The following is a 23,353-nucleotide window of genomic DNA, read 5'->3' on the forward strand; positions in this document are numbered from 1 at the left end:
TGTCCTTTTATATAGTATAATACCATATCTAATAGTCTATTCTAAAGAAGTAACCGATCATACATTAGAGATCTTGTATAGGGTGTTAAAAATGGAACCGTGTTTATTAGAGTGAAAACTTCACAGAACCTAAATGATCCATCATGGGGGGGTTATTAAATTATTGTTCATCTATATAATGAGATATTAGGCAGCTCTTAAAATTTATGTATTCCAAAGACATTGGGGCACCGAAAGTGCTCACAATTTAATGTTAAGTGGAAAAAAGCAGAAACCAAGACTTTAAAGATAAACTGTGTATTATATAAACGCATATATACGTACAGAAAAAATGCTGCAAATGGTAAAAATATATATCAGGAGAAGAGGTAAATTTTCAGTCCTTTTCCTTATATATATCTATTTCACAGATTTTTCTAATTTGATCATGTGCTGTTGTGTTCAGAAAACATCTTTTTATTTGGAAATACATATTATATAGTGTCCAAAGACACACTATTAAAATTTTTATTCCTTAGGGTCTTTTTCTGTGTATAATTTGTCTTTCATGCTTTATATATATATATATATATATATATATATATATATATATATATAATGTATTCTCGTACAGATACATGCTTATGATTCTGTTTCGTGGTCATCTAACATAATTGAGGAAGAAGATATTCTGTGTAAATGAGCTTTGCAGATGAAAAGCTTTCAGTTTCAGTTGAAGCTTAACAGTTAAATGGCCAAAAGCATTGGATGAGTACCATTCTAAACTTTGAGTATTCTGATTTCTTAATTTTATCAGACATATCATTGCTAATAAGCTTTCTCTCCTTGCACAAGTGATTGTAAAATCACTTAAAAAGAAGGGTCTTTTGCCTGGATTCTTGTGAAGACTCCTTAAACCTCATGGGGCTTTTCCTCAGATACAGGGAAAAAGAATAGAAACGGTGAACAGAAGGGAAAACGGTGAAAACGTTTTCTGTTTCCCACTCTTAATTCTCCCATCTCAAAAACCCTGACATGGCTTAGATTTTTACAAGGTTATGTAGGCTTTATGTCCTAACTGCTGCCCTGCAGCCTCAGCATTTGGGACCTTGGTCCCTACTCTCATTGCCTGCTTGTTGCATCTTCCTGCTTTCCCTCGCCTGTTGATTTGGGTGAAAGGAGGATAAAGGAAGCTTACTCCCTCATTAGCAAGGCTGTGACATTAGAGAAATAGTTATTTATTTCTGTGTTGGAACTCTGAATGCAGTTGCCTGTAACAGCATCGTTAAAAATGGTATCAGATACTGTAATAATATTGAGATCATGGATGATTTGTGGACTGATCTGAGCATCTCATCACCATTTATGATGTTTGACAAGGGAAGTAAGTTCTGGGTTACAAAGACATTTAGTAACACTTTTTTAAAAATTGAGTACTGCTTGTATTTTATTCTCCTGTAATTCGGTGCTGTCTTTAGGAGATGATTTAGAAGATGTTAGCTGTTATTTCTCTCATTGCTTGTGTATTTTCCTGTAGCAGTCTTCTTTTCCCTTTTAGATTTATGACTGCTATTTTTAGGGGGTTGGGAAAATCAGATGCTGCAGTCTGTTAGATTTCTAAATTCACCCAATAGCCAACTTTGATTAGGAATTCTAAGATGTTTTCTCATGAAAGAGGCATATCTTAGGACAACAATCATGCCTTTAATTTTGTTTCCTCAGAGTCTTTTTCAATTATCATTGTTTCTAGATCTCATTCTGGCTATTTGGGGTTGTCAAGTAAATGATTTGGATAAGTGAAGCATTAGTATGTTTAATATGAAACCACTATTCCTCTTCACTTTTTTTAAATTGAGAAATAATTGACTAGTAACATTATGTTAGTTTCAGGTGTACAAATAATAATTTGATATTTGTATATATTGCAAAATGATTGCCAATAAGTCTAGTTATTAACATCCGTTACCAATACATAGTTACAAGATCTTTTTTCCCCTTTTCCCCCCTTTAAGATCTGCTCTCTTAGCAACTTCCATGTATATAATAATCCCTTTCCATTATGGAACTTAAGTCCTCTTTTAATAAGATTGGTGCTCATTGAAAAGATACATGAACGTATCTTTTTTATTTATTTTTGGCTGAGTTGGGTCTTCATTGCTGTGCGCGTGCTTTCTCTAGTTGTGGTGAGCGGGGGCTACTCTTGATTGCAGCACGCAAGCTTCTCATTGTGGTGGCGTCTCTTGTTGCAGAGCACGGGCTCTAGGCACGCGGGCTTCAGTAGTTGTGGCATGCGTGTTCAGTAGTTGTGGCTCGCGGTCTCTAGAGCGCAGGCTCAGTAGTTGTGGTGCACGGGCTTAGTTGCTCCATGGCATGTGGGATCTTCCCGGAGCAGGGATCAAACCTGTGTCCCCTGCATTGGCAGGCGGATTCTTAAACACTGCGCCACCAGGGAAGTCCCCGTGAACGTATCTTTAGTTGCAAAAATAAAGTATTTACCTTAGTGCTTTTATCTATCATAAACTATTAATGAAGTATCACTACCAATTAAATTTGAAATTTTTTTAGCCTTTTCTTATTTTTTAATCCTGTGGATCCTTATGCTGAACCAATCCATTATTAAATTTTCATTCTGTTATGATTTGACTATTGTCTTAAGAACTATAATATTTCTATTAATAAGATATCTTGATATCAAGTTTAATTTTATTTCTCTCTCTTTTAGGTAAAGAATAGAGTATATCAAGGTAAATATTCAGGCTTATTTTGTTATTTGTACTATTCCCTCAGTACTGGTATTTGATATGAGTTTTGTGTAAGCTAACAGTAGATATGGTGACTTCTGATCTCTGATTGACTTATTAACTCCTGAACAATTTACTAATCCTAGGTTGCTAGCTTAGATGACAGAGTAGGTGGCGATGCGAGTAGATGAGATAGGAGTTGAGGTGGCAGCAGGGAGAAGAGGATTCGGCTGGGGCAGATTGACTTTGAATGTTGAAGTAGTGCAATTTATTACCTGTGAACAGTGTTCCTGTGCTAATGGTTTATTCAGTACAGTAAATACGTATTTAAGTAGATAATTTGAGGAATAGAGGTATGTCAATATGCTTGCATTTTCTATTTCTATTTACAAATGGCATATATTTGAAATGATCACATTTTCTGAGAAGAAAGGTGCTCATGAAGGGGAAAGACATTGAGCTAAAACATTTTACTGTATTTCCTGTCTTTGAAATAAATTTAAATTGGAATCTCATTGAAGTAAGGGTTATTATGTTTTTCTTAAATTTTAATATTTTTACATCCTTAGTGCTGTTAACTACAGTTTGCTTTTTAAAGGCATAATAGTTAATGCTGAGTTCATTTCCCTCAGAGTGCCAGATAGCATGTCTTTGCTGCTAATGCATTGGGTAATTCAATTTTTGATGATTTTATGGATTTCCCCCCTTTTCAGTCACTGAACAGCAAATTTCTGAGAAGTTGAAGAATATCATGAAAGAAAATGCAGAGCTTGTACAAAAATTATCAAGTTATGAGCAGAAGGTATTAATTATTCTCTTAGTTTTTTTCCCCCTGTGGTTCCAGCTCGAATTATTTCCTCCTGTCTTATAGTTCAGTTGTTATGGTGGGTTTTTTTGGTTTTTTTTTTTTTTCGGTACGCGGGCCTCTCACTGCTCTGGCCTCTCCCATTGTGGAGCACAGGTTCCGGACGCGCAGGCTCAGCGGCCATGGCTCACGGGCCCAGCCACTCCATGGCATGTGGGATCTTCCCGGACCGGGGCACAAACCCGTGTCCCCTGCATCGGCAGGCAGACTCTCAACCACTGCGCCACCAGGGAAGTCCTGTTATGGTGTTTTTAAATCATATTAAAAAAAATTTTTTTTATCTCCTACAAACTGTCCAAATGTGAAGTAGTCATCATATGTGTAAAGTACTGCTTTCTTCTCTGAGGGATCTCCTATTTGGAGATAAGTTTTTTTTTTTTTTCTTTTGGCTGTATGGCCCGACATGTGGGTTCTTCCCAGACCAGGGATCGAACCTGTGCCCCCTGCAGTGGAAGTGTGGAGTCTTAACCACTGAACCACCGGGGAAGTCCTGGAGATAAGTTTTGGTAGCACCATAATTTATGTTTCTAAATTTTGAATGCTTTATTTTATTTAGATCAAGGAATCAAAGAAACATGTTCAAGAAACCAAGAAACAAAACATGATTCTCTCTGACGAAGCAATTAGATTTAAGGTAAAAATCCCTTCTCTTTTTGAGATTGCATTCTAAAGACAAAAGAAAAATAATGAGTAATTATTATTAATACCTTTTTCTGTAGGATAAAATCAAGAATCTTGAAGAAACTAATGAAATTCTGGGTGACAGAGCTAAAAGTTTGCGTGCTATGTTAGAATCTGAGAGGGAACAGAATGCGAAGAATCAGGACTTGGTAAGAGTTTTGCTGTTAACTGTTACTGTAAATTGGCTTTTCAACTATTTTGTAGGTTGGATGAGATGAACTCTGCATTTTTCCATGCTTTAACTCAAACAACATTGGGAGTCAGGGAAGTTGAACCTACTTCTGTGCATTTTCGTGGAATTTTAAATGCTAATACCCCAAGTTATTAATTTTACAGGCCTCAGAAGTATTTTTGTCCTCAGCCCTGGGTAATTTTCATATTGGTTGGCTCTGCCCTTTGAAACATGTAGAGCAAATAAGAAATAGTTGCCCCTTTGAGTGGTCTTAGTACTTTGTTTTGATTTGTTTTTGCATGGTTCTTTTCTAAAAATAAACTTTAAATGCTAGAACAGTTTTTTGTTTTATTTTTTTAATTTATCTTTGGCTGAGTTGGGTCTTCATTTCTGCGCCCGGGCTTTCTCTAGCTGCGGCGAGCGGGGGTTACCCTTCGTTGTGTTGTGCGAGCTTCTCAGTGCTGTGGCTTCTCTTGTTGCGGAGCATGGGCTCTAGGTGCTCAGGCTTCAGTAGTTGTGCCGCACAGGCTTAGTTGCTCCGCAGAATGCAGGATCTTCTTGGACCAGGGCTCGAACCTGTGTCCCCTGCATTGGCAGGCAGATTCTTAACCACTGCACCACCAGGGAAGTTCCTAGAACAGTTTTTGAATTATATAAAAGTTGGAAAGATAGTAGAGAGGGTTCCCATATATTGCACACCCAGTTAAGCTTGATCACCTGGCTGAGGTAGTATTTGCCAGGTTTCTCTGCTATAAAGTTACCCTTTTTCCATCCTCTGCATATTGTACTCTTTGGAAGGAAGTTACCGTGCACAACCCATAGTTAAAGAGTGAAGAGTTATGCTCCACCTCCTTGACATATTCCTTGATAAGTTTTGGAATTCTGTATCTGAGATTTGGCTCTTCCCCCTCAAGTCCAGCCATTTTTAGTTTAGCAAGAGAATTTTTAAGTGACCTTGGGATTTTTTTTTCTACCACTAGGAAAAATCATTGATTTGAACTGGTTTACTTGAATTTTTTTTCATTTTCTTTCCTTTGACTTTTTTGTCTCATCATGTACCACATTATTTCATAACTAGGAAAGTTGTGGATGGTATGAAATATTTATGTCTTCAGTATTTTCTTTCCTCATGTCTTTACATTGTTGACTTTTCTCCTAGGCCAAGACTGGATCATCTGCTTTTACCTGCTATCTAGGGGATGGCTCTGCGATGTGTTTTGTTAATGTTTCTTCTTTTTATCATATATCCCAGTGTTTCTACTGAAATTCTAATACATTTTTGTGTTCTTTTTCCCATGGCAGATATCAGAAAACAAGAAATCTGTAGAGAAGTTAAAAGATGTTATTTCAATGAATGCCTCAGAATTTTCAGAGGTAAAGCTCTGTACAATTCCTGCAAGATACATTAATGTGATGTCTTAGTATTTTGAGGAGCAAACATTTGATGTGTGCTAGAAAATGCAAAAGACAAAAACCGTATGTCTAATTGGGAAAGTAACTTTTTATGTGTTTTTCTTTGGAATTATTGCATTAATAGAAGTGTTTTGCATTAGGTTCAAATTGCCCTTAATGAAGCTAAACTTAGTGAAGAGAAAGTGAAGTCTGAATGCCATCGGGTTCAAGAAGAAAATGCTAGACTTAAGAAGAAGAAGGAGCAGGTAAAGGAAAGTTAACATCATAGATTATGTAACTAGGAAACCAGATATCATTACCGCTTGAATATCTTTTCTTGGATATGGTTTTTAAGGAAATGAAGTACGTATGCAGGATTCAATTTTTAGATATGCAGAGTTTAAACTGCGCTCCCCAAATTGAGTGCATGTGTACATTCTCCATCTGTTCTAGGTTTTCTGTTCTTTTGTACAATTCCTTGCAGCTATCAGAATGTTTAGTCTTTGTCTCATCCAGCACCAGCCAAATATTAACTTGAATAGCCTCAAGAGGGCGATGGACTTGCTTCTTAGACCCAAAGAATTAGGTATTTATTACCCTCCTTTGAGCAGTTACTGTTTCTCTGACCAAGGGACGGTTACATGATCTGGAGTCTGGGCTTGGTAGGCAGGGAGACGTGCTCTTTTATTCCTACTGGAAGTGAATTATTTGAACTGGCTGCAATTTTCTGAAGGATGCGATACACCAGATCAGTGTCCTTGACAGCTCTTAGGTTCTCATTGCAGTTCTGAGGGATGGAGTCACTCTCCATCCCTTAACCAAGGCCATAGTATAGTCCCTAATGACGAGCCAAGGAGAAGCATGGCTCCCTGCTTCCCTGGCTCATTTTTTGTGGTCTTGCTGTCTCCAGTGAAAAAGCCATAACGTTTAGAAATTGATGTGTTTTAACTTTGCAGTTGCAGCAAGAAATCAAAGACTGGAGTAAATCACATGCTGAGCTCAGTGAACAAATCAGATCATTTGAGAAGTCTCAGAAAGATTTGGAAGTGGTTCTCACTCACAAAGATGTTAATATTAATGTGAGTTCATTCTCCTGAATACGTGCTTAATTCTCATGAATTCTCATGAATCTGGGTAATTGAAATTGAGAGGCTCTTCCTAATAAATATCCTTTTGCTTCTTTTCTAGGCTTTGACTAATTGCATTACACAGTTGAATCAGTTAGATTGTGAATCTGAATCTGAGGGTCAAAATAAAGGAGGAAATGAATCAGATGAATTAGCAAATGGAGAAGTGGGAGGTAAGATTGGTTTCAGGGAGGTAGGACCTCTTTTTGCCTTCTAGTCTCTAAGTACACGGATGCTTTTTTCAGCAGTCTGAATTTCCTCTTTAGGGTTAAAGCTGTAGACGCCTGTCACTGAATTTGTACAGTTGGCCCTCTGAATCTGTGCGTTCACATCCGTGGATTCACCCAACTGCAGGTTGAAAATATTTGGAGAAAAAAAATTCCAGATAGTTCAAAAAAGCAAAACTTTATTTTGCTGCGTGCCAGCAGCTGTTTACATAACATTTACATTGTTTAAGGTATTATAAGTAACTTAGAGATGAAGTATGTGGGAAGATGTGTGTAGGTTATGTGCAAATGCTGTGCTATTTTATATAAGGGACTTGAGCATCCACGGATTTTGGTTTCCTGTGGGGGGTGGGGGAGGGGGTCCTGGAGCCAATCTCTTGTGGATACCGAGGGACGACGATACAGGTCTGTATGCGTTGGGCAGAGGTGGGTTGCTGGTTTGTGGTACAGCAGTAGGTATGCACTGGAGCCAGAGCAGCATCAGTCCTGTCTCCCAGCTCTGTGTACTGAACAATCCTCAGTAGGAGAAACTTCTTTCTGAACTTCATGCTTTTATCATTTCTGTAGTTCTGTGGTTTTAGGGCCACAACCAATTTCAAAAGTATCGAGTGGTTGGAGCCGTAAACTTAACTAAGCAGTTAGAGTGGAGGCTAAAGGGAAAGAGTGTTTACTGATGAGAGAAATGTTTGTAGACACTCTGTCTCAAGTTGGAGATTGTTCACATTGTGGGTGTTTTAACCTACACCTGGTAGCAGATTCAAGGGGAAAGCAGAGGAATGAGTCTTTCTAAATAAGATATTTGACTGGGGGCAGGTAGATCTGAGAGAGAAGAAAGAGCTTTACTTCACATATCCCTTCTTGCTCAAGTACAGCATGGATAATATTTTTATTGTACAAACTGGGAATTCTTTTTTTCAACCTAAGTTTGCACATCTCTTAAAAGTCAAATAGCTGAATCAGTTCTTTTCGTTAGTTTGTTTTTTCATTGAATGTTTGAACATGATAATTGTTTGGGGGAAATTAAGAAAATATAGTTAAACAGCAAGGAAGGAAAGAGCACTGAAATCCTTTTGTTTCTTAGGTGACCGGAGTGAGAAGGTGAAAAAGCAGATTAAGCAGATGATGGACATTTCTCGGGTATAATCCTTTTTATAGAGTACTATAAGTGCCTGTGAATTCTTACTATGCCTCACTTTTAAGACTGTTTCTCTCTTCTGCAAATTTTAGACACAGACTGCAATATCAGTAGTTGAAGAGGATCTAAAACTTTTACAATTTAAACTTAGAGCCTCCATGTCCACTAAATGTAACCTGGAAGGTAGGTTGCTTCTTGAAAAGAAATTGCCACTTGAAAAATAAAGAGTGGCTTCCTGTTTCCGTGTTCTCACCCCCCTTAACTCTGGCCTCCTCAGTAAGTTCTCCAGTTCTTGTGCACACAAAGCTCTAATGTTTTATCCCTTACAGACCAAATAAAGAAATTAGAGGAGGATCGCAATTCCCTGCAGTCTGCCAAAGCTGTACTGGAAGATGAATGCAAAACACTGAGGCAGAAAGTGGAGATTCTGAATGAGCTCTATCAGCAGAAGGAGATGGCTCTGCAAAAGTAAGGTTTTCGTGGTTCATTGTTAACAATATTGTCATCTAGCTAAATGTCTGTACTACTATAGATAATCTTGTCTTTTTTAAAGACTGTTTATAGTTTTTTCTGCCTATAATTAGTATAGATTTGTCTTTCTTCCTTTCTGCCTTGTTTCCCATAACTTGCAATTTTTTTTTCCATTTTAACTAATTGTCAGCAATTATTGCCTGTAATTTACTTGAAGCATAGTAGTTATGCTACTATAGTAGCATAATGGTAGTAGTAGTAGTAGTAGTAGTTATGATACCCCATAGTAGTTATGCTACTAACTAACAGGTACTAAGAGTTGCTGTTCTGGAAGTGCTTCTTTTGACGATTCATACCCTTTCTGAGGCTCCACCACTTACTCCACTTTTCTTTTGCTGTTGTTAGTTATATCATTCTGATTTGTCTTGCATTTGTTCTACTAGTTTTTAACATAGCCTTTAAAAATCCTGAGTGATTTGTATGACATGATTTTAAATAGAATAAATACTTCAAAAGGAGTACTTAGTTACTGACAGTATTGTAAGTTTTGGACTTAATGTAGTCAATATTCAGACTATACATGTATAATATGTAATTGTGGCAAGGTTGTTGGGAGTTTGGGATATAGAAATGCTTGTTTCATCCTCAGAGCAACTTATGAGATAGGTACAATTATTATTTGTATATTAAGTATAGGAGGCTGAGGCTCAGAGAGACTAAGTAACTTACCCAGTATCACATCATAGTGAAGCAGGGCCTTGTACTAGGTTTTTCTGACTCTATAGCACATGCCCCTAACTTTTTAACTGCATGTGTTCTCAATGACAACCATATGGAAACCATAAAAAAAAAAAAAAAGAAATACCTGTTTCATGTGTACGTTTAGGTATTAATCTTTTGAAATATACATCTCAAATTTGGAGTTAGATATCTTTTGAAAGATATACTTTCATAGTTCCAGTTTTCTCCACCGAAAATACCTGAATCCTCTAAAATAGTTTATTGGTGGCGGTTGCGATTTGTGTTTGCTCCTATACTTCACTCTTTGGCATTTATAGCAGTCTATGAGCAGGCTTATTTTGCTAAGCAAATTTAATCTTTTTCATATGCTTAGGTTGCTATTGCCAGATGCCATTAAACATTGGAACCATACCACTAACTTTTTCTCTAATTCTTTGCTCACCAAGAAATTAGTTTAGATTTTCCAAGTTTTGTTCAGGCTAGCTCTAAATACCTGACTTGCTTCAGATAAATATTTCCCATTTCATTATTTATTATTATTTTTTAAAAAGCACTTCTCTGGCGACTTCCCTGGTGGCTCAGTGGATAAGACTCTGCACTCCCAGTGCACGGGGCCTGGGTTCAACCCCTGGTCAGGGAACTAGATCCCACATGCATGCCACAACTAAGAGTTTGCATGCCACAACTGAGGAGCCTGTGAGCCACAACTAAGGAGCCCGCGAGCTACAACTAAGACCCCACGCAGCCAAATAAATAAATAAATAAATATTGGGGGGAAAAAAGGCACTTCTCTGCCACCAGTAGTCATCTGAATCACCTAAATGGCAATTGTCTTTCTTTATGATATAGTCAGTGTGGCAATATTTTATTCAATTCCTCCAGCATCCATTCAGTCACCATGTCCGGGCACAAATTGCTTGCACTTCATCCCCAAAGCCACTGTGTGTGGTCAGGCCCAAGTCATCTTTTCTGCCAGCCCTTAACTAATCACCTATCTCCAGTTTCTCTTTCTTAAACCTCTTCTTCCAAGTCTACAGCTGCTAGAAGGAACTTTCTAAAATACAAGTCTTTGTATATCATCATGTGGTTTAAAATCTGTCGAGGAGCCCCCCCATTCCCTTCAGGGTCAATTTCCGACTGTTTGGCAAGCACACAGGGCCCCTCAGCTGTCCTGAGCTGCCTCTCCAGGTGCATCTCCTGCAGCTCCTTCTGATGCAGCCTGACCTGACCACAGTTCCTTCATGCCACTCTGAGATTCTGTGTAGCTATGCATGCTGCTTTTTCTGTAGTAAAAATGTCCTTTTACATTATTTCCACCTGGCAATCTCCTGCCTACTCAAATGTTTATGTTCCTTAAAATCTTTTCTAGAGTGAGTTGTGGCATAAATAAATAAATAAATAGGTGAGTACTCATTTTTTCCTTATAATGTAATTCCTAAATGTATATTTAGGTTTAAATCTACATATTGGTATTTGCTTTCTATTTGATGGCCTGTTCTGTGTTCCTTTTTCTCTTCTTTCTGTCTTTTGGATTATTTGAATATTTTTAATAATTCTATTTTTCCCCTGTGTAAGCTTGGTAGTTATTGGTTGCTTTACTTGTCTTCATATACTTACCCTAAAGACCACAGCATGTATCCTGGACTTAGTCAATAGATTTACCTCTTTCTGGGCTTTAACTCCCTCCTGAGTTAAGATGCTCCTGCATCGTTAATTCTTTGTATACTTAAACTCCACAAGATGTTTTTATTGTCTGTTACAGTGCTTCCCGGCCAATATTCACTTGATTTACACACATATTTATACAGGCATACCTGGTTTTATTGCACTTTGCTTTATTGCGCTTTGCAGATACTGCATTTCTTACACATTGAAGGTTCGTGGCCACCCCGTGTCAAGCAAGTCTTTGGGCACCATTTTTCCAACAGCATTTGCTCACTTTGTGTCTCTGTCACATTTTGGTAATTCTCGCAGTATTTCAAACTTTTTCATTATTATATTTGTTATGGTGATCTGTGATCAGTGATCTTTAATGTTACTTTAAAGATTATGAAGGCTCAGACGATGGTTAGCATATTTCAGCAGTAAAGTATTTGATAGTTAAGGCTTGTATGTTGTTTTTCAGACACAATGCTATTGCACACTTTATAATAGACTACAGTATAGTGTAAACATAACTTTTACATGCACTGGGAAACCAGAAAATTCCGAAACTCACTTTCTTTCTCCGCTTTATTGTGGTGGTCTGAAACTGAACCTTCAATATCTCTGAGGTCTGCCTGTAGTTCCTGTAGTTCTTTATCCTCTCCTACACCTTTGGTCTTCCATTTGGGATCACTTTCATTCTACTTGAAGAATGTCCTTTACTGACGGATTTCATCACCTTATCTTTGTGTGAAAACGTCTTTATTTTGACTTCATTTGTTAAGGATATTCTTCTGGCTCTGGGATTTTTGCAGTTATTTAATTCCAGCACTTTAAAGATAACCAGTTAGTTTCTGGTTTTGAAGTTTAAGGAATCCAGTGTCACTCTTATTTTCCCTGTTCGGATGTCTCACCCCTGCTGTTGCTGCCTTTAAAAGCTCGCTTTCAGTTTTTCAGCAGTTTTATTGGGCGGTGCCTAGGTGTGGATGTTTGGGTTTGGCTTTCTCTTCTCCTTCCCCTCCCCTTCCCTAACTATTTTGCATTTATGCTGTTTGAGGTCATCAGCACCTCCTGAATTTTGGGGTCTTTCTCCATATGTTGATTCTGCCTCATTCTCTCTTCTTCTGAGATTACATTTAAACCTTTTTAAAAATAATTTCCCCTATGTCTGCTACATTCTTACCTATATTTGCTTCATTCCGGATTTTTTTCTGACCTGTCTTCCAGTGTGCTAACATCTCACTTCAGTTATCAAATCTGCTACTAAAATCATTCATTGAGTTCTTAATTCCAGTTACTGTGTTTCAGTTTTATAGTTTCTAATCCTTTGCTGAAATTTGTAATCTTGACTTTCGCGTCCATGAATATATAAGGCACAGTTATTTTAAAGTCTGTGTGATAATTCCATTATGCGGATCCTCGATGGGTCATTCCTCTTGTCTTTTAGATTTTAATCACAGTGTCTTGTGGGTGTTAGACAGTGCCTAGACAGTTTTGATTGAGTGGCAAACACTGTAGAGGGAATTGGAGGCCTAGAATGGTGTTGTTTTCCTAGAGAAAAGATTTGAGTTTATTTCTAGCAGGTGGTCATTATTTTAATCCAGTCAGCAATAGAGGTCATTCAAAAATGGCTTAGTTCCGGACTTCCTGGTGGCACAGTGGTTAAGAATCCACCTGTCAATGCAGGGGACACAGGTTCGAGCCCTGGTCCGGGAAGATCCCACATGCCGCAGAGCAACTAAGCCCGTGCGCCACAACTACTGAGCCTGTGAGCCACAACTACTGAGCCCGCATGCTACAACTACTGAAGCCAGCATGCCTAGAGTCTGTGCTTCACAACAAGAGAAGCCACTGCAGTGAGAAGCCTGCACACCTCAACAAAGAGCAGCCCCCGCTCGCCACAAGTAGAGAAAGCCTGCATGCAGCAACGAAGACCCAACGCAGTCAAAAAAAAAAAAAAAAAAAAAATCTTAGTTCCTTCAAAGGACACTGCATTGCTCATTTGGTACTCCAAGTACTCTTTCTAGCCTCAACCTAAAGCCCAGGGCTTTTACTAGGGTCCCTCTCAGTGGTAGCCCTGAGCTCCACTTCATTTTCTATGATCCAGGAATATTTTGAAAACTCTATTCAGTAGCCTCCTTATATCTCTACATTGTCTTAAGTGCATGGGTGAACCTAGGGGAAAAGTGGCTTCAGATGCCAGGCTTATTTGTAATTCTGAGATTCCTTTTTTTTTTTTTTTTTTTTTTTTACTAGATCTTGGCCTCATATATTAGCTTACTAGCTAATATATTAGCTCTCTGATGCTTTCAAGCATGTTCTTTATATTTTTGTCGAATGTTCTATTTATTTTCAGTGTTCTCAGACTAACTCATTCATTCCTGGAAGCAAAATTCTCTCTGATCTTTTTTCAAGACCCAGTTTTCTCACATCTCTTCCTGAGTTAGGGATTGTTCTGTTGTTAGGTACATCGTTTACACATTAAACTGCAAACTCAGTGTAGGGATAGTACTTTGCCCTTATTTTTATCTTTAGCATCTTACTAGGTAAAGTATGTTATAGCTATTCATAAGACATGCTGAGTATTGAATGGACAATTACAAAAGAATATACAACCCTTTTTCTCTTTGATTACTAACTGTTTTTACTATAGCTCTTCTGATTATGCTTCTGTTTCATAGAAATTGTCTCAGGTTTCTTTTGAATCAGAACTATGGTCAAAGAAGTACAAGGGTAACAAGAAAATAGCATTTTAAAGCCATGTTGCTACCATTGCAATCTCTGTTATAGTAGATTGATATCTTGAGCTCCAAGGTTAGTAGGTTAAAACCAGTTTCCAGTAGATGATACTCTGATTATGGGAGAGCTTAGATTCTTTTTCTATCCAGTAGACATGGCCAATTCTAAGACTTTTCTCTTTCCTTTAATCATAATTCTATTGAAATAGGCAGTAGGAGTCCCACATCTGAAGTGTGGAATTAATCTATGGTTAATTCCACAATTAGAAGATGTTCTAAAAGGCTTTTTGGGGGCTAATTATCATGGTACCAGTCTTGGATTGAAAAATAATCCTTCCAAGATTGAAGTAAGAGAAGTAATTACAGGTCTTTCCATGGTAGAAATAAGAGCAATAATTATCCCCTGCTCTATCCTAATAAGTTTAATTGTGTTAGGTTGATCAGCCCTGGCTTTCCACATAGAGAATTATGAGGAAAAGTTTTAAAATGCAGGTGATTTGCCAACAGGCCAGAGTCTGATTTTTATCCGTAAGTGGCAGGTTTGAATTCCTTCCTATGACTTGTTTGTATGTGTGTTTTAGAGAGGATGGGAAGTAACAAGGCATTCAGACAGATGGCTGGGAGAGCAAGAGAAACACTTTCATTTGACAACTGATTTTATCTTAGGAAATTGAGTCAAGAAGAGTATGAGCGGCAAGAAAAAGAGCAGCGGCTGTCAGCTGCAGATGAAAAGGCGCTTTTGGCAGCAGAGGAAGTGAAAACTTACAAGTGAGTTCAGCTTCTGAGGAGGGTGTCAGTGGCTGATGAAACTACTGTTGGCTTTAAAAAAAAAAACTGTTTCTTTTTACACTGTGTAGAACAAAATGGCACAGAGGCAGAAATAAGTGGTCAAAAGATTTAATTAACATGAGAAAAAATAAATTTTAAGTTAACAAAGGAAAAAGTGTTAAATTCACAGAAATTTCCTTACACCCAATACTGACAAGACTGTAAGGGAAATTGGTTCATGCCAACAGTTCTGAGTGGTTTTATATATCAGAGAAATTCTTTTTGGAAGGCAGTTTGCTGTATGATGTATTTAAAAAAACATTAAAATGATCATGCCGGGGCTTCCCTGGTGGCGCAGTGGTTAAGAATCCACCTGCCAAGGCAGGGGACATAGGTTCAGGTCCTGGTCCGGGAAGATCCCACATGCCACGGAGCAGCTAAGCCCATGTGCCACAACTACTGAGCCTGCGCTCTAGAACCCGCGGGCCACAACTACTGAGCCCACGTGCCACAACTACTGAAGCCCGCACGCCTAGAGCCCGTGCTCCGCAACAAGAGAAGCCACCGCAGTGAGAAGCCCTTGTACTGCAACAAAGACTAGCCCCCACTCGCTGCAACTAGAGAAAGCCCGCATGCAGCAAAGACCCAATGCAGCCAAAAATAAAATTAATTAATTTTTAAAAAATGATCATGCCATCTGATAGACTCAGTAATCATAGCTCTGGGAAATTTTCTGTGGATATAATTAAAGGAAGAAAAAGCTTTATGGAGAAAAATATTTATAGTGGGATTGTTTGAGAACATATTGAAGAGAACAGTTAAGGAAATTATAAGGTATCAGTTCAGAATCTCCAGCTATTAAATAATAAGGAAGGAAATCATGCAGTATTAGTTTTGATCACACTGTACTCTTATTACAGCCATGTAGAATGTGTTTTTATACATATGGATGAAGTCTGAAAGGGTACAGCTGTAGCTGTTAGAGAAAAGGGAACATGGCGAGATTGTTTAAAATATTATTCAGTTGTGCTCTAAATGATAAAAGCAAGTTTAATTCTTAGGCGGAGAATTGAAGAAATGGAGGAAGAATTACAGAAAACAGAGCGCTCATTTAAAAACCAGGTAATAATTATACTGCCCTGCAGCAGCAGACTTCTTTGCTTTCTAATACATATTATAATGAATCTCTGAACATATTTTTTTATGTGTTATCTTTTTCAGATCGCTACTCATGAGAAAAAAGCTCACGATAACTGGGTAAGATTTTTTTTTTCTTTTCTTTATTTTGTGTGTTGTCTACCACGGCTTATTTTGGATATTTTTTTTCTCCAATAGCTCAAAGCTCGTGCTGCAGAAAGAGCCATAGCTGAAGAGAAAAGAGAAGCTGCCAACTTGAGACACAAGTATGTGATTTTAAAACATATTTTCAGTGTGTTTTAGAGTTTCTAAAGGCTGTGCTGTGTGGTATCCAATAAGGAATTAATTTTCTGTTTCATATTTAAATCCATTCTTTCTCTATATTCAAGATTACTGGAACTAACCCAAAAGATGGCAATGCTGCAAGAAGAACCTGTGATCATAAAACCAATGCCAGGAAGACCCAACACACAAAACCTTCCACGGAGAGGTAGGGAGCACTTTTAAAGGGCTGCAGTCTATTTTTTGGTGGAAAATGTGTTTAAACTACTTTTTACTTCTGAATATGTGTGTAATATTTATGATGCCCTAGAAATAATCCCAAGAATTTAGAAAAAGAAGGTTCACTTAAAGTGGTAATTATTGCCCGTTGTCTTCAGGTCCTCTGAGCCAGAATGGCTCTTTTGGCCCATCTCCTGTGAGTGGTGGAGAATGCTCTCCGCCACTGACAGCAGACCCACCCGCAAGACCTCTGTCTGCTACGCTTAACCGAAGAGAGATGCCTCGAAGTGAATTTGGTGAGCATTGACGTGTTACCTTGCAGTAAACTGTTTCAAGAGCTTTTTCCTTCTTCGAGAATTCTGATGCAAGCAGCAGTTGAGAATTTGGGTCTGTCCAATATATAAAGAAGGAGATTTCTTAATTTTGTCTTGGTGGATAGTCTACTTTAGATTTGCTTTAGAACAAAAAGCACTTATTATTATAACAATACTATTTGTCATGTATAAGTGTATGTGTAAAACAGATATATAAATATCATTTATTCTTATTGTTTCTTTTCAGATTTTTGCTGTGAAGTATAGGCCTTTATCTTTAAACTTCTGTTGAGTTCTTCTCTTGAATTATATAAAAGTAGCCTTAAAACTATATAATTTATGCAGTGTACATCTGTTTCTCATTAATGTGAAATGCTATAAGTCTGTTTCTAATCATAAATATAATACTTGGTAAGATATGGAAGTCAGATTACATATAGACTGAAAAAACAGCCTATACAATTGCCTGTAGCTTGAAGTACCTGACCAGTGCTATTAACGTGCAGGTCTTTCAATCCAAGATAGTTCTTATTTTAATTCTTTAAGTTTGTGCATAAATTGTTAGTGATTTCTCCTCATACGTATTGGGAGACCCGCTTTAAATTTTGCTTTCTGGGTAGAACTGAAACCTGACCTGTCCACAATTGGTTTATTCTGAAAAATTCATGCAAGGGCTGTTATTTCTCTCTCAAGGGTCAGTGGATGGGCCTCTACCTCGTCCTCGATGGTCATCTGAGGCATCTGGGAAACCCTCTGCCTCTGGTAAGGGACCTAAGTGTGTTCAAAGAGTCTCAAATTGTGGAGGAGGTGGGTAGAGGACTTTGTATTCTTCTTCACAGAGTATACAAATCAGAATAAGTCTAAATCAGTTCTCTGGCCTCCCACAGATCCAGAATCTGGTGCAGCTCCCATGATGAACAGTAGCTCAAGAAGCTCTTCCCCCTCTAAGGTGATGGATGAGGGCAAGGTAAATTCTGTGGTCATTTTGAGTTGTAATTAGGTATTTCAGGAAAACATCTAACTTTCTCTACAACGCCCTCTCTTTGCCTCATCCATCTCCCTTTTGTGTGTTCTGTTATGTCTATACCATCTCATTTACTTTTTGAAAAAGCAGACTGTTCCCCAAGAGCCTGAAGGCCCTTCAGTTCCCAGCATTATGTCTTTGGCTGAGCATCCAGTAGCACTAAGTACTTGTAGGTTGAACTGGGCTTTTTACTTGGTGTGTTTCTGGAGAGGAGCTGAGGAGCATGACACTAATCTGCTTTGCTTTAAATTGCATGGCAATACTGACCTTACTGTTGACTTGGAAGTGTTGCTGGGTTGCTGAAGTCTGGTTGGTTGGTTGGTTTTCACTCCTTTTTCCTGTTCTGGTTAGGTGATTAATCTCTTTAGAGCATCTGTTGTAGTTAACCTTAAAATGTGAAAAGTCATCACTTCAGTTCTGTATTGTGTGCTTCGGTGTTGAGTGCTCTAAGGCAAATCAGTTCATCATATATTGTGTAAATTCATCATCATTATGTATTTGTTTGGAAGTGTGCTATTTAAGAATATCTTGGGCTTCCCTGGTGGCACAGTGGTTGAGAGTCCGCCTGCCGATGCAGGGGACACGGGTTCGTGCCCCAGTCCGGGAAGATCCCGCGGCTGGGCCCGTGAGCCATGGCCGCTGAGCCTGTGCGTCTGGAGCCTGTGCTCCGCAACGGGAGAGGCCACAACAGTGAGAGGCCCGCGTACCGCAAAAAAAAAAAAAAAAAAAAAAAGAATATCTCTAGTGGTATACCAGGCAAGCCCTATTTTGAATAATCTGAAATTACAGATCAGTAACAGAGGATGTTTGCTATAAGTGAAGTACTGAATAGTGGAAATCTTTAATTACCTGTTGTGCTAGTTCCCAGCAGTAGCCTTAAATTATGTTCACATAAGTGTATTCTCTTGTAACTTGTGTAGCTGCGACAGCTGGTAAGTCCTCTGATTGTACCTCACAGTGCTTTACTGTGTTGACATCAAGATACATATTTTCATTATTGAGAATTTCCAACCCAGCTTCTATAGAGAAGGATTGGTCAGCACCTCGTAATGTGAAGGACGGCATTACTGGTGAATGGGGGTGGATGCTGGAGCTGTGCCTGCTGAACTTGTATATATAACGTTATCTCTGTTGGGAAATACTTGCGAGTTCCAGTACAGGACTCCAGGAATACACATCGCTTGAGAGCTCTTTGTGTCCCAGGGCAGCCTGGCTAAGACCCAAGACCCCTTTGAAGTAGCAGACTGACTTCAAAGAGAGTAGAGCCTCCTCTGATAGCAGGGGCAGAGGAGGAAGAGCACTGGCTTGGAGTCAGGCTGATAGTGGGTTCCAGCCCAGCCTCTTATGTGCTGTGTGACCTTCGGCAAGGTATCTAATACTCTCTGTGCCTCTGTTCCCTCATGTTTAAAGCAAGGTGAGATCTTACAATACATGAAAGGAAATTGAAGGTACTCTGAATATTAGCTCTTCTTACATGTAGAAAATGGATTTTTCATTCCCTTTTGTTCTTTCCACTCTTAATATGGAGAAATGAGCTATTGTGGTGACGGGAGGGAGGGGCTGCCCTAGAAGCAGTTTACTGTGTGTATGGTATGATTGTTAGTTCTTAGTTGGGAATCGCCTCTGTTAATATCCTTTGACAGTCCTCTTGCATCCTCTTCTGTTTGCCCATACGAGCAATAATATGATTATGGTGGAAGTGTTCACTCCTCTGACATTCTTTGAACCCGCCTGAGCTGTCAGTGGGACAGATAGGAGGGGTAGAGTTTTGTTGCCATAGTTCGCTCTTTGGACAAATGCCTGACATCTGCTTCATTGGGTTTTAGCTTTTACTGGTGTTGGTGCTTTTATCTGTCATATCCAAGCGTTTCAGAACTTTCATTACTTCTCCTTTGCAGGTTAATACGGCTGCAAAAGGGCCCCCGCCTTTTCCAGGGGCACCCCTCATGAGCTCCCCCGTGGGAGGCCCTCTACTGCCGCCCATTCGATACGGACCACCTCCTCAACTCTGCGGGCCTTTTGGGCCTCGGCCACTTCCTCCGCCCTTTGGTACGATGATTGAACGGTAGTAATGGACTTGTGAAGTGTATTCATCTTTTCACTCTAATCCTTGATGAAATTTTAACAGTTGCTATGCAGGGCTGTGCAATGAAAGGGTAAAGCTGGCTGAGTACATTTGAACTTTTCTGCCAGTTTCTCAGGACACATGGGGTGCTGCATAATCTCCCTGTACTGAGATGGGCAGTAGGTATCTCTTGTAGACAAGGGAAAATGGGCGGTTCATAGAAAGTCAGAAATATTATTTCTGCCTATGTTTCTTGAACATCTCTGGCTACATACTAGGCTCCGTAATGGATGGAATTAACTCTCCTAACTCCAGGAGCTTAAGGTGTCCTGTAGGACACATACATACATTATATACAACATAAAACTTGTAATCACCATAATGGAAGTATAAGCAACGGGTCACAGAGTATAAAAGAAGGCAAGATTAATCCATCACTCCCCACCTTGGGAGTAAATAGGAAGGAAATGTTAAAGAGAAGGTAGAATGTAATAGCTACTAGGTAGAATGTTGCTGAATTTAATTAGGTGGAGCTGGAAGGCCTTTCCCAGCAGGGCAGACACCTTGATTTTGATGGCATATGTAGGTCCATGCTGACTACTGCATGAGTTTTTAATTGATACAGTAACAGTGGAATTTCCCTTATCAAAATTTACTAACAGTGAAGCCCTTATTTCATAATCTATTGTCTTAGTATGATATATAGTACTTCTAAGTACAAATCAAGCTCTTGTGAGATAAAGACAGCAGAATTGTGTTGTCGAAAAAAACCACAAGCCAGGTAGAGCCACGTTTAAATCCAGCCTATGTTGCTTCATGGCTGGCTGGCTACAGGCATGTAACTTAAACTTGCTGAGCCTCAGTTTGCCTCATCTATAAAGTGGGGATGCCACCACCTGACTTCCAGGGGTATGAGGAATTAAAGATTAACATACATGGAATCATCTAAATTTAGATATGTTCATATGTAGTTACGTGACTGAATTTTAATTTTTCCAGGTCCTGGTTTGCGTCCACCACTAGGCTTAAGAGAATATGCACCAGGCGTTCCACCAGGAAAACGGGACCTGCCTCTTGACCCTCGAGAATTCTTAGCAGGACACGCACCTTTTAGACCTTTAGGCTCTCTTGGCCCAAGAGAGTACTTTATCCCTGGTACCCGATTACCACCCCCAACCCACGGCCCCCAGGATTATCCACCTTCCTCTGCTGCAAGAGACTCACCGGCTTCCGGCTCCAGAGGTGAGCCCCCGCCTGCCTCTCAGAGCACTAGCCAGGGCTGTTCGCAGGCTTTCAAACAGAGCCCGTAACTGACCTTGGACATTTAGTCTGAGAGAAAGTGGACTGTGCACTGTTCATGACAGTAGAGGATTTTCACTGGCTTCAAAATCCAAAAGTTGATTTTAAAAGGTTTGTTTTTAGAACTAAGCTGCCCTGGCAGTGTGCATTTTTGAGCCAAACAGTTAAAAAGTATCATTTCCCCTGCCCCAAAGTAAAAATCACCTTGTAAGCTAGAGCCTCCTTAAAACTTTGAAATGTGCAATAAAGAATACCTGTGTTTTAGTTAATGTAGCATATGTAACTGCTAAATGATTTAGGATGTCGTGAAAAATATGAACATTTCCTGTGGAAATGCTATAAGAACATGTATTTCCATTTATTATCCTATTTTTAGTGTACACCAGTTGAATACAGAGCAACCGTATTTATAAGCTTGATTTTTAAAAAATATCTGGTCGCAACGACTGTTACGCTAAAAGTGTTTACTAAAAGATCACTAAACTTTTATCTCCCCTCTTGCTGAAGTTCTTTGTAGTAACAGTTCATAAAAATTTGGTTATTAATATTTCCCAAGTGTCTGTTGATTCACTGTTTTCTCACGAGATTTGTACCATTTTGGAAACATGTAAACTCAAGCTCCCAGAACTGAAGATGGTGACCTGGCAGCACACTTCCCTGGCTCACCGCTCCTGAGTTCAACCTCAAAGTCACCGGGAAGCACCACAACTGATATGTCTTCCTTCTACTTCAGAGAAGTCAGTTCGCCAATTTGGACAGCATTCACGTGCTTTCTGTGGCTCTGCCTGGTTGAGAATGGTTTTCTGAGTATGCGTTTACATGTAGCAAGAATTGTTTGACCTGATATTCTGTTGCTTTTACCGTTCTTGCGTTAGGGTGCATAACAGAAAAATGAAAATGATGTGTCATGACCATAAAAGTAAGAAAATTTCTTTAAAAAATGTAGAGAGTCTGTTATTTCTCCTATACCTTGCCGCTGACTTTCAAGGAATATGGCGAAAAAGGGCAAAGAGTAGGTAATACGATGAGAAAGAATGATTTAGGATTGTGAGGCTTGTAACATGCCCTAGGTCAGCAACCATGGGCTGAACTCAGTTCTTTTTGTTGATTGATCCTATTCCAAAATTCATGTTTGAATACTGGCACTTATATTTAAAAATCAGTAAATCTGAGAAGCTAGGATTGCATCATACTTGCTATACCCATTACTTGTACCAGGTCTTTTCAACAGTGTTTCTAAGAACTAACTCATCAGACACTTTAAACTATAGTAACTTGGTAGCACATTTCAAGAAGTTTAAGATTTCAATTAAATCAGAATTATAAAGGTTGATATTGTTGTTCACGGCTAGATCATACTCTCGCATCCTCTGAAGTTCTGTGATGTAATGATACTACTGAAGTCTGCACCGTGACTTGTCACCATTAGGATATTTAATCCTCTTAGAATACCTTATAAGATAAAGCAAATGCTTCACTGTGAAACAAAATTTTTTCTTTATACTAAACTAAAAGATGCCACTTTAGAAAGATACGGACCGTTGAAAGAAGACAACGCTTCCAAAGTTCATAACGAATACATAAGGAGTTTTTCAGGAAAAGAGAATTCCATCTCTGTGTCCTGTTTATTATCAAGAATAGAAGAAATTTAAGAGGAAAACTCCATAGTTAACAGCATAGGTTATTTTTAACCATGTAAAATAAAAAGATTAAGTCACAAATACAGCTTTTGAGTATATCAATCTCTTTAGGACGTGAAATAATAGTGAAGTTAAGATAAATTTTTTAAATAGTATTTAAATATAGATTACACCAGTTAGGAAGATAATATAGTAGCAAAGGTAAATTAAATCTATTTCAACATCAAATCCTGGAGTCTTTTTCTTTTTCTTTTTTAACCTCTAAAGCCTTTTTGGTGTTTATTCTGCGTTTCATATCGAGTTGTAGAGAACTGCCACCTGTGGCTTAGCCGAGCGGCCCCAGACTTGCCGTCCCTGCCGCCTCTCAGAGCCCTCTGTTTGCACCCCTTCGGCAGCCCAGCCCAGGCAAGCTGCCAATTTGGAGAGGGTGTGGGGGGGCATCACCCTGAGTCACATCAGCCCCAACTGGCTTGAAAATTACGTCTGTTTCAGAAGTCATCTCCAGCTAACTGACTGTCTTTCTGGGCTTAGTTGCTAAAGTCATCTCAGTTACGGAGCAGCAGCGTTTCAGCCTGGAAGTCTGCTGTGGTTGTGGTTACTATTCAATGGCTGATCTTTTCATCGAAAAGTAAATAATTTGTTGGATGTGGAGTATTCTGCGTCTACTGCTTCGAGACAGTCGCTCGTTTTGT

The 23,353-nt window shown here is 38.9% G+C and overlaps 1 protein-coding gene across 4 annotated transcripts in view; it reads left to right on the top strand.

Moving 5' to 3' along the window:
* Positions 1 to 21,987, top strand: part of MIA3 (MIA SH3 domain ER export factor 3) — a 53,684-nt gene extending 31,697 nt beyond the window's left edge. For 2 of the 4 annotated variants that reach the window (XM_079902912.1, XM_079902913.1), the window contains 22 exons: positions 2,702 to 2,723; positions 3,434 to 3,522; positions 4,142 to 4,219; positions 4,305 to 4,415; positions 5,741 to 5,812; positions 5,992 to 6,096; positions 6,787 to 6,909; positions 7,019 to 7,130; positions 8,266 to 8,321; positions 8,412 to 8,502; positions 8,649 to 8,787; positions 14,580 to 14,681; positions 15,743 to 15,803; positions 15,903 to 15,938; positions 16,017 to 16,084; positions 16,208 to 16,308; positions 16,478 to 16,615; positions 17,327 to 17,395; positions 17,521 to 17,600; positions 19,556 to 19,706; positions 20,722 to 20,964; positions 21,640 to 21,987. In XM_079902912.1, coding sequence (XP_079759038.1) covers positions 2,702 to 2,723; positions 3,434 to 3,522; positions 4,142 to 4,219; positions 4,305 to 4,415; positions 5,741 to 5,812; positions 5,992 to 6,096; positions 6,787 to 6,909; positions 7,019 to 7,130; positions 8,266 to 8,321; positions 8,412 to 8,502; positions 8,649 to 8,787; positions 14,580 to 14,681; positions 15,743 to 15,803; positions 15,903 to 15,938; positions 16,017 to 16,084; positions 16,208 to 16,308; positions 16,478 to 16,615; positions 17,327 to 17,395; positions 17,521 to 17,600; positions 19,556 to 19,706; positions 20,722 to 20,964; positions 21,640 to 21,860 — 2,268 coding nt within the window. In that variant the 3' untranslated portion in view covers positions 21,861 to 21,987. Of the gene's footprint in view, positions 1 to 2,701; positions 2,724 to 3,433; positions 3,523 to 4,141; positions 4,220 to 4,304; positions 4,416 to 5,740; positions 5,813 to 5,991; positions 6,097 to 6,786; positions 6,910 to 7,018; positions 7,131 to 8,265; positions 8,322 to 8,411; positions 8,503 to 8,648; positions 8,788 to 14,579; positions 14,682 to 15,742; positions 15,804 to 15,902; positions 15,939 to 16,016; positions 16,085 to 16,207; positions 16,309 to 16,477; positions 16,616 to 17,326; positions 17,396 to 17,520; positions 17,601 to 19,555; positions 19,707 to 20,721 lie in introns of all 4 variants that reach the window. The other 2 variants (XM_079902914.1, XM_079902915.1) reach the window with 1 other exon arrangement.
* Positions 21,988 to 23,353: the final 1,366 nt, after the last annotated feature.

Source organism: Stenella coeruleoalba (genome assembly GCF_951394435.1).
Source record: "Stenella coeruleoalba genome assembly, chromosome: 1".
In the NCBI taxonomy this organism is placed as follows: Eukaryota; Metazoa; Chordata; class Mammalia; order Artiodactyla; family Delphinidae; genus Stenella; species Stenella coeruleoalba.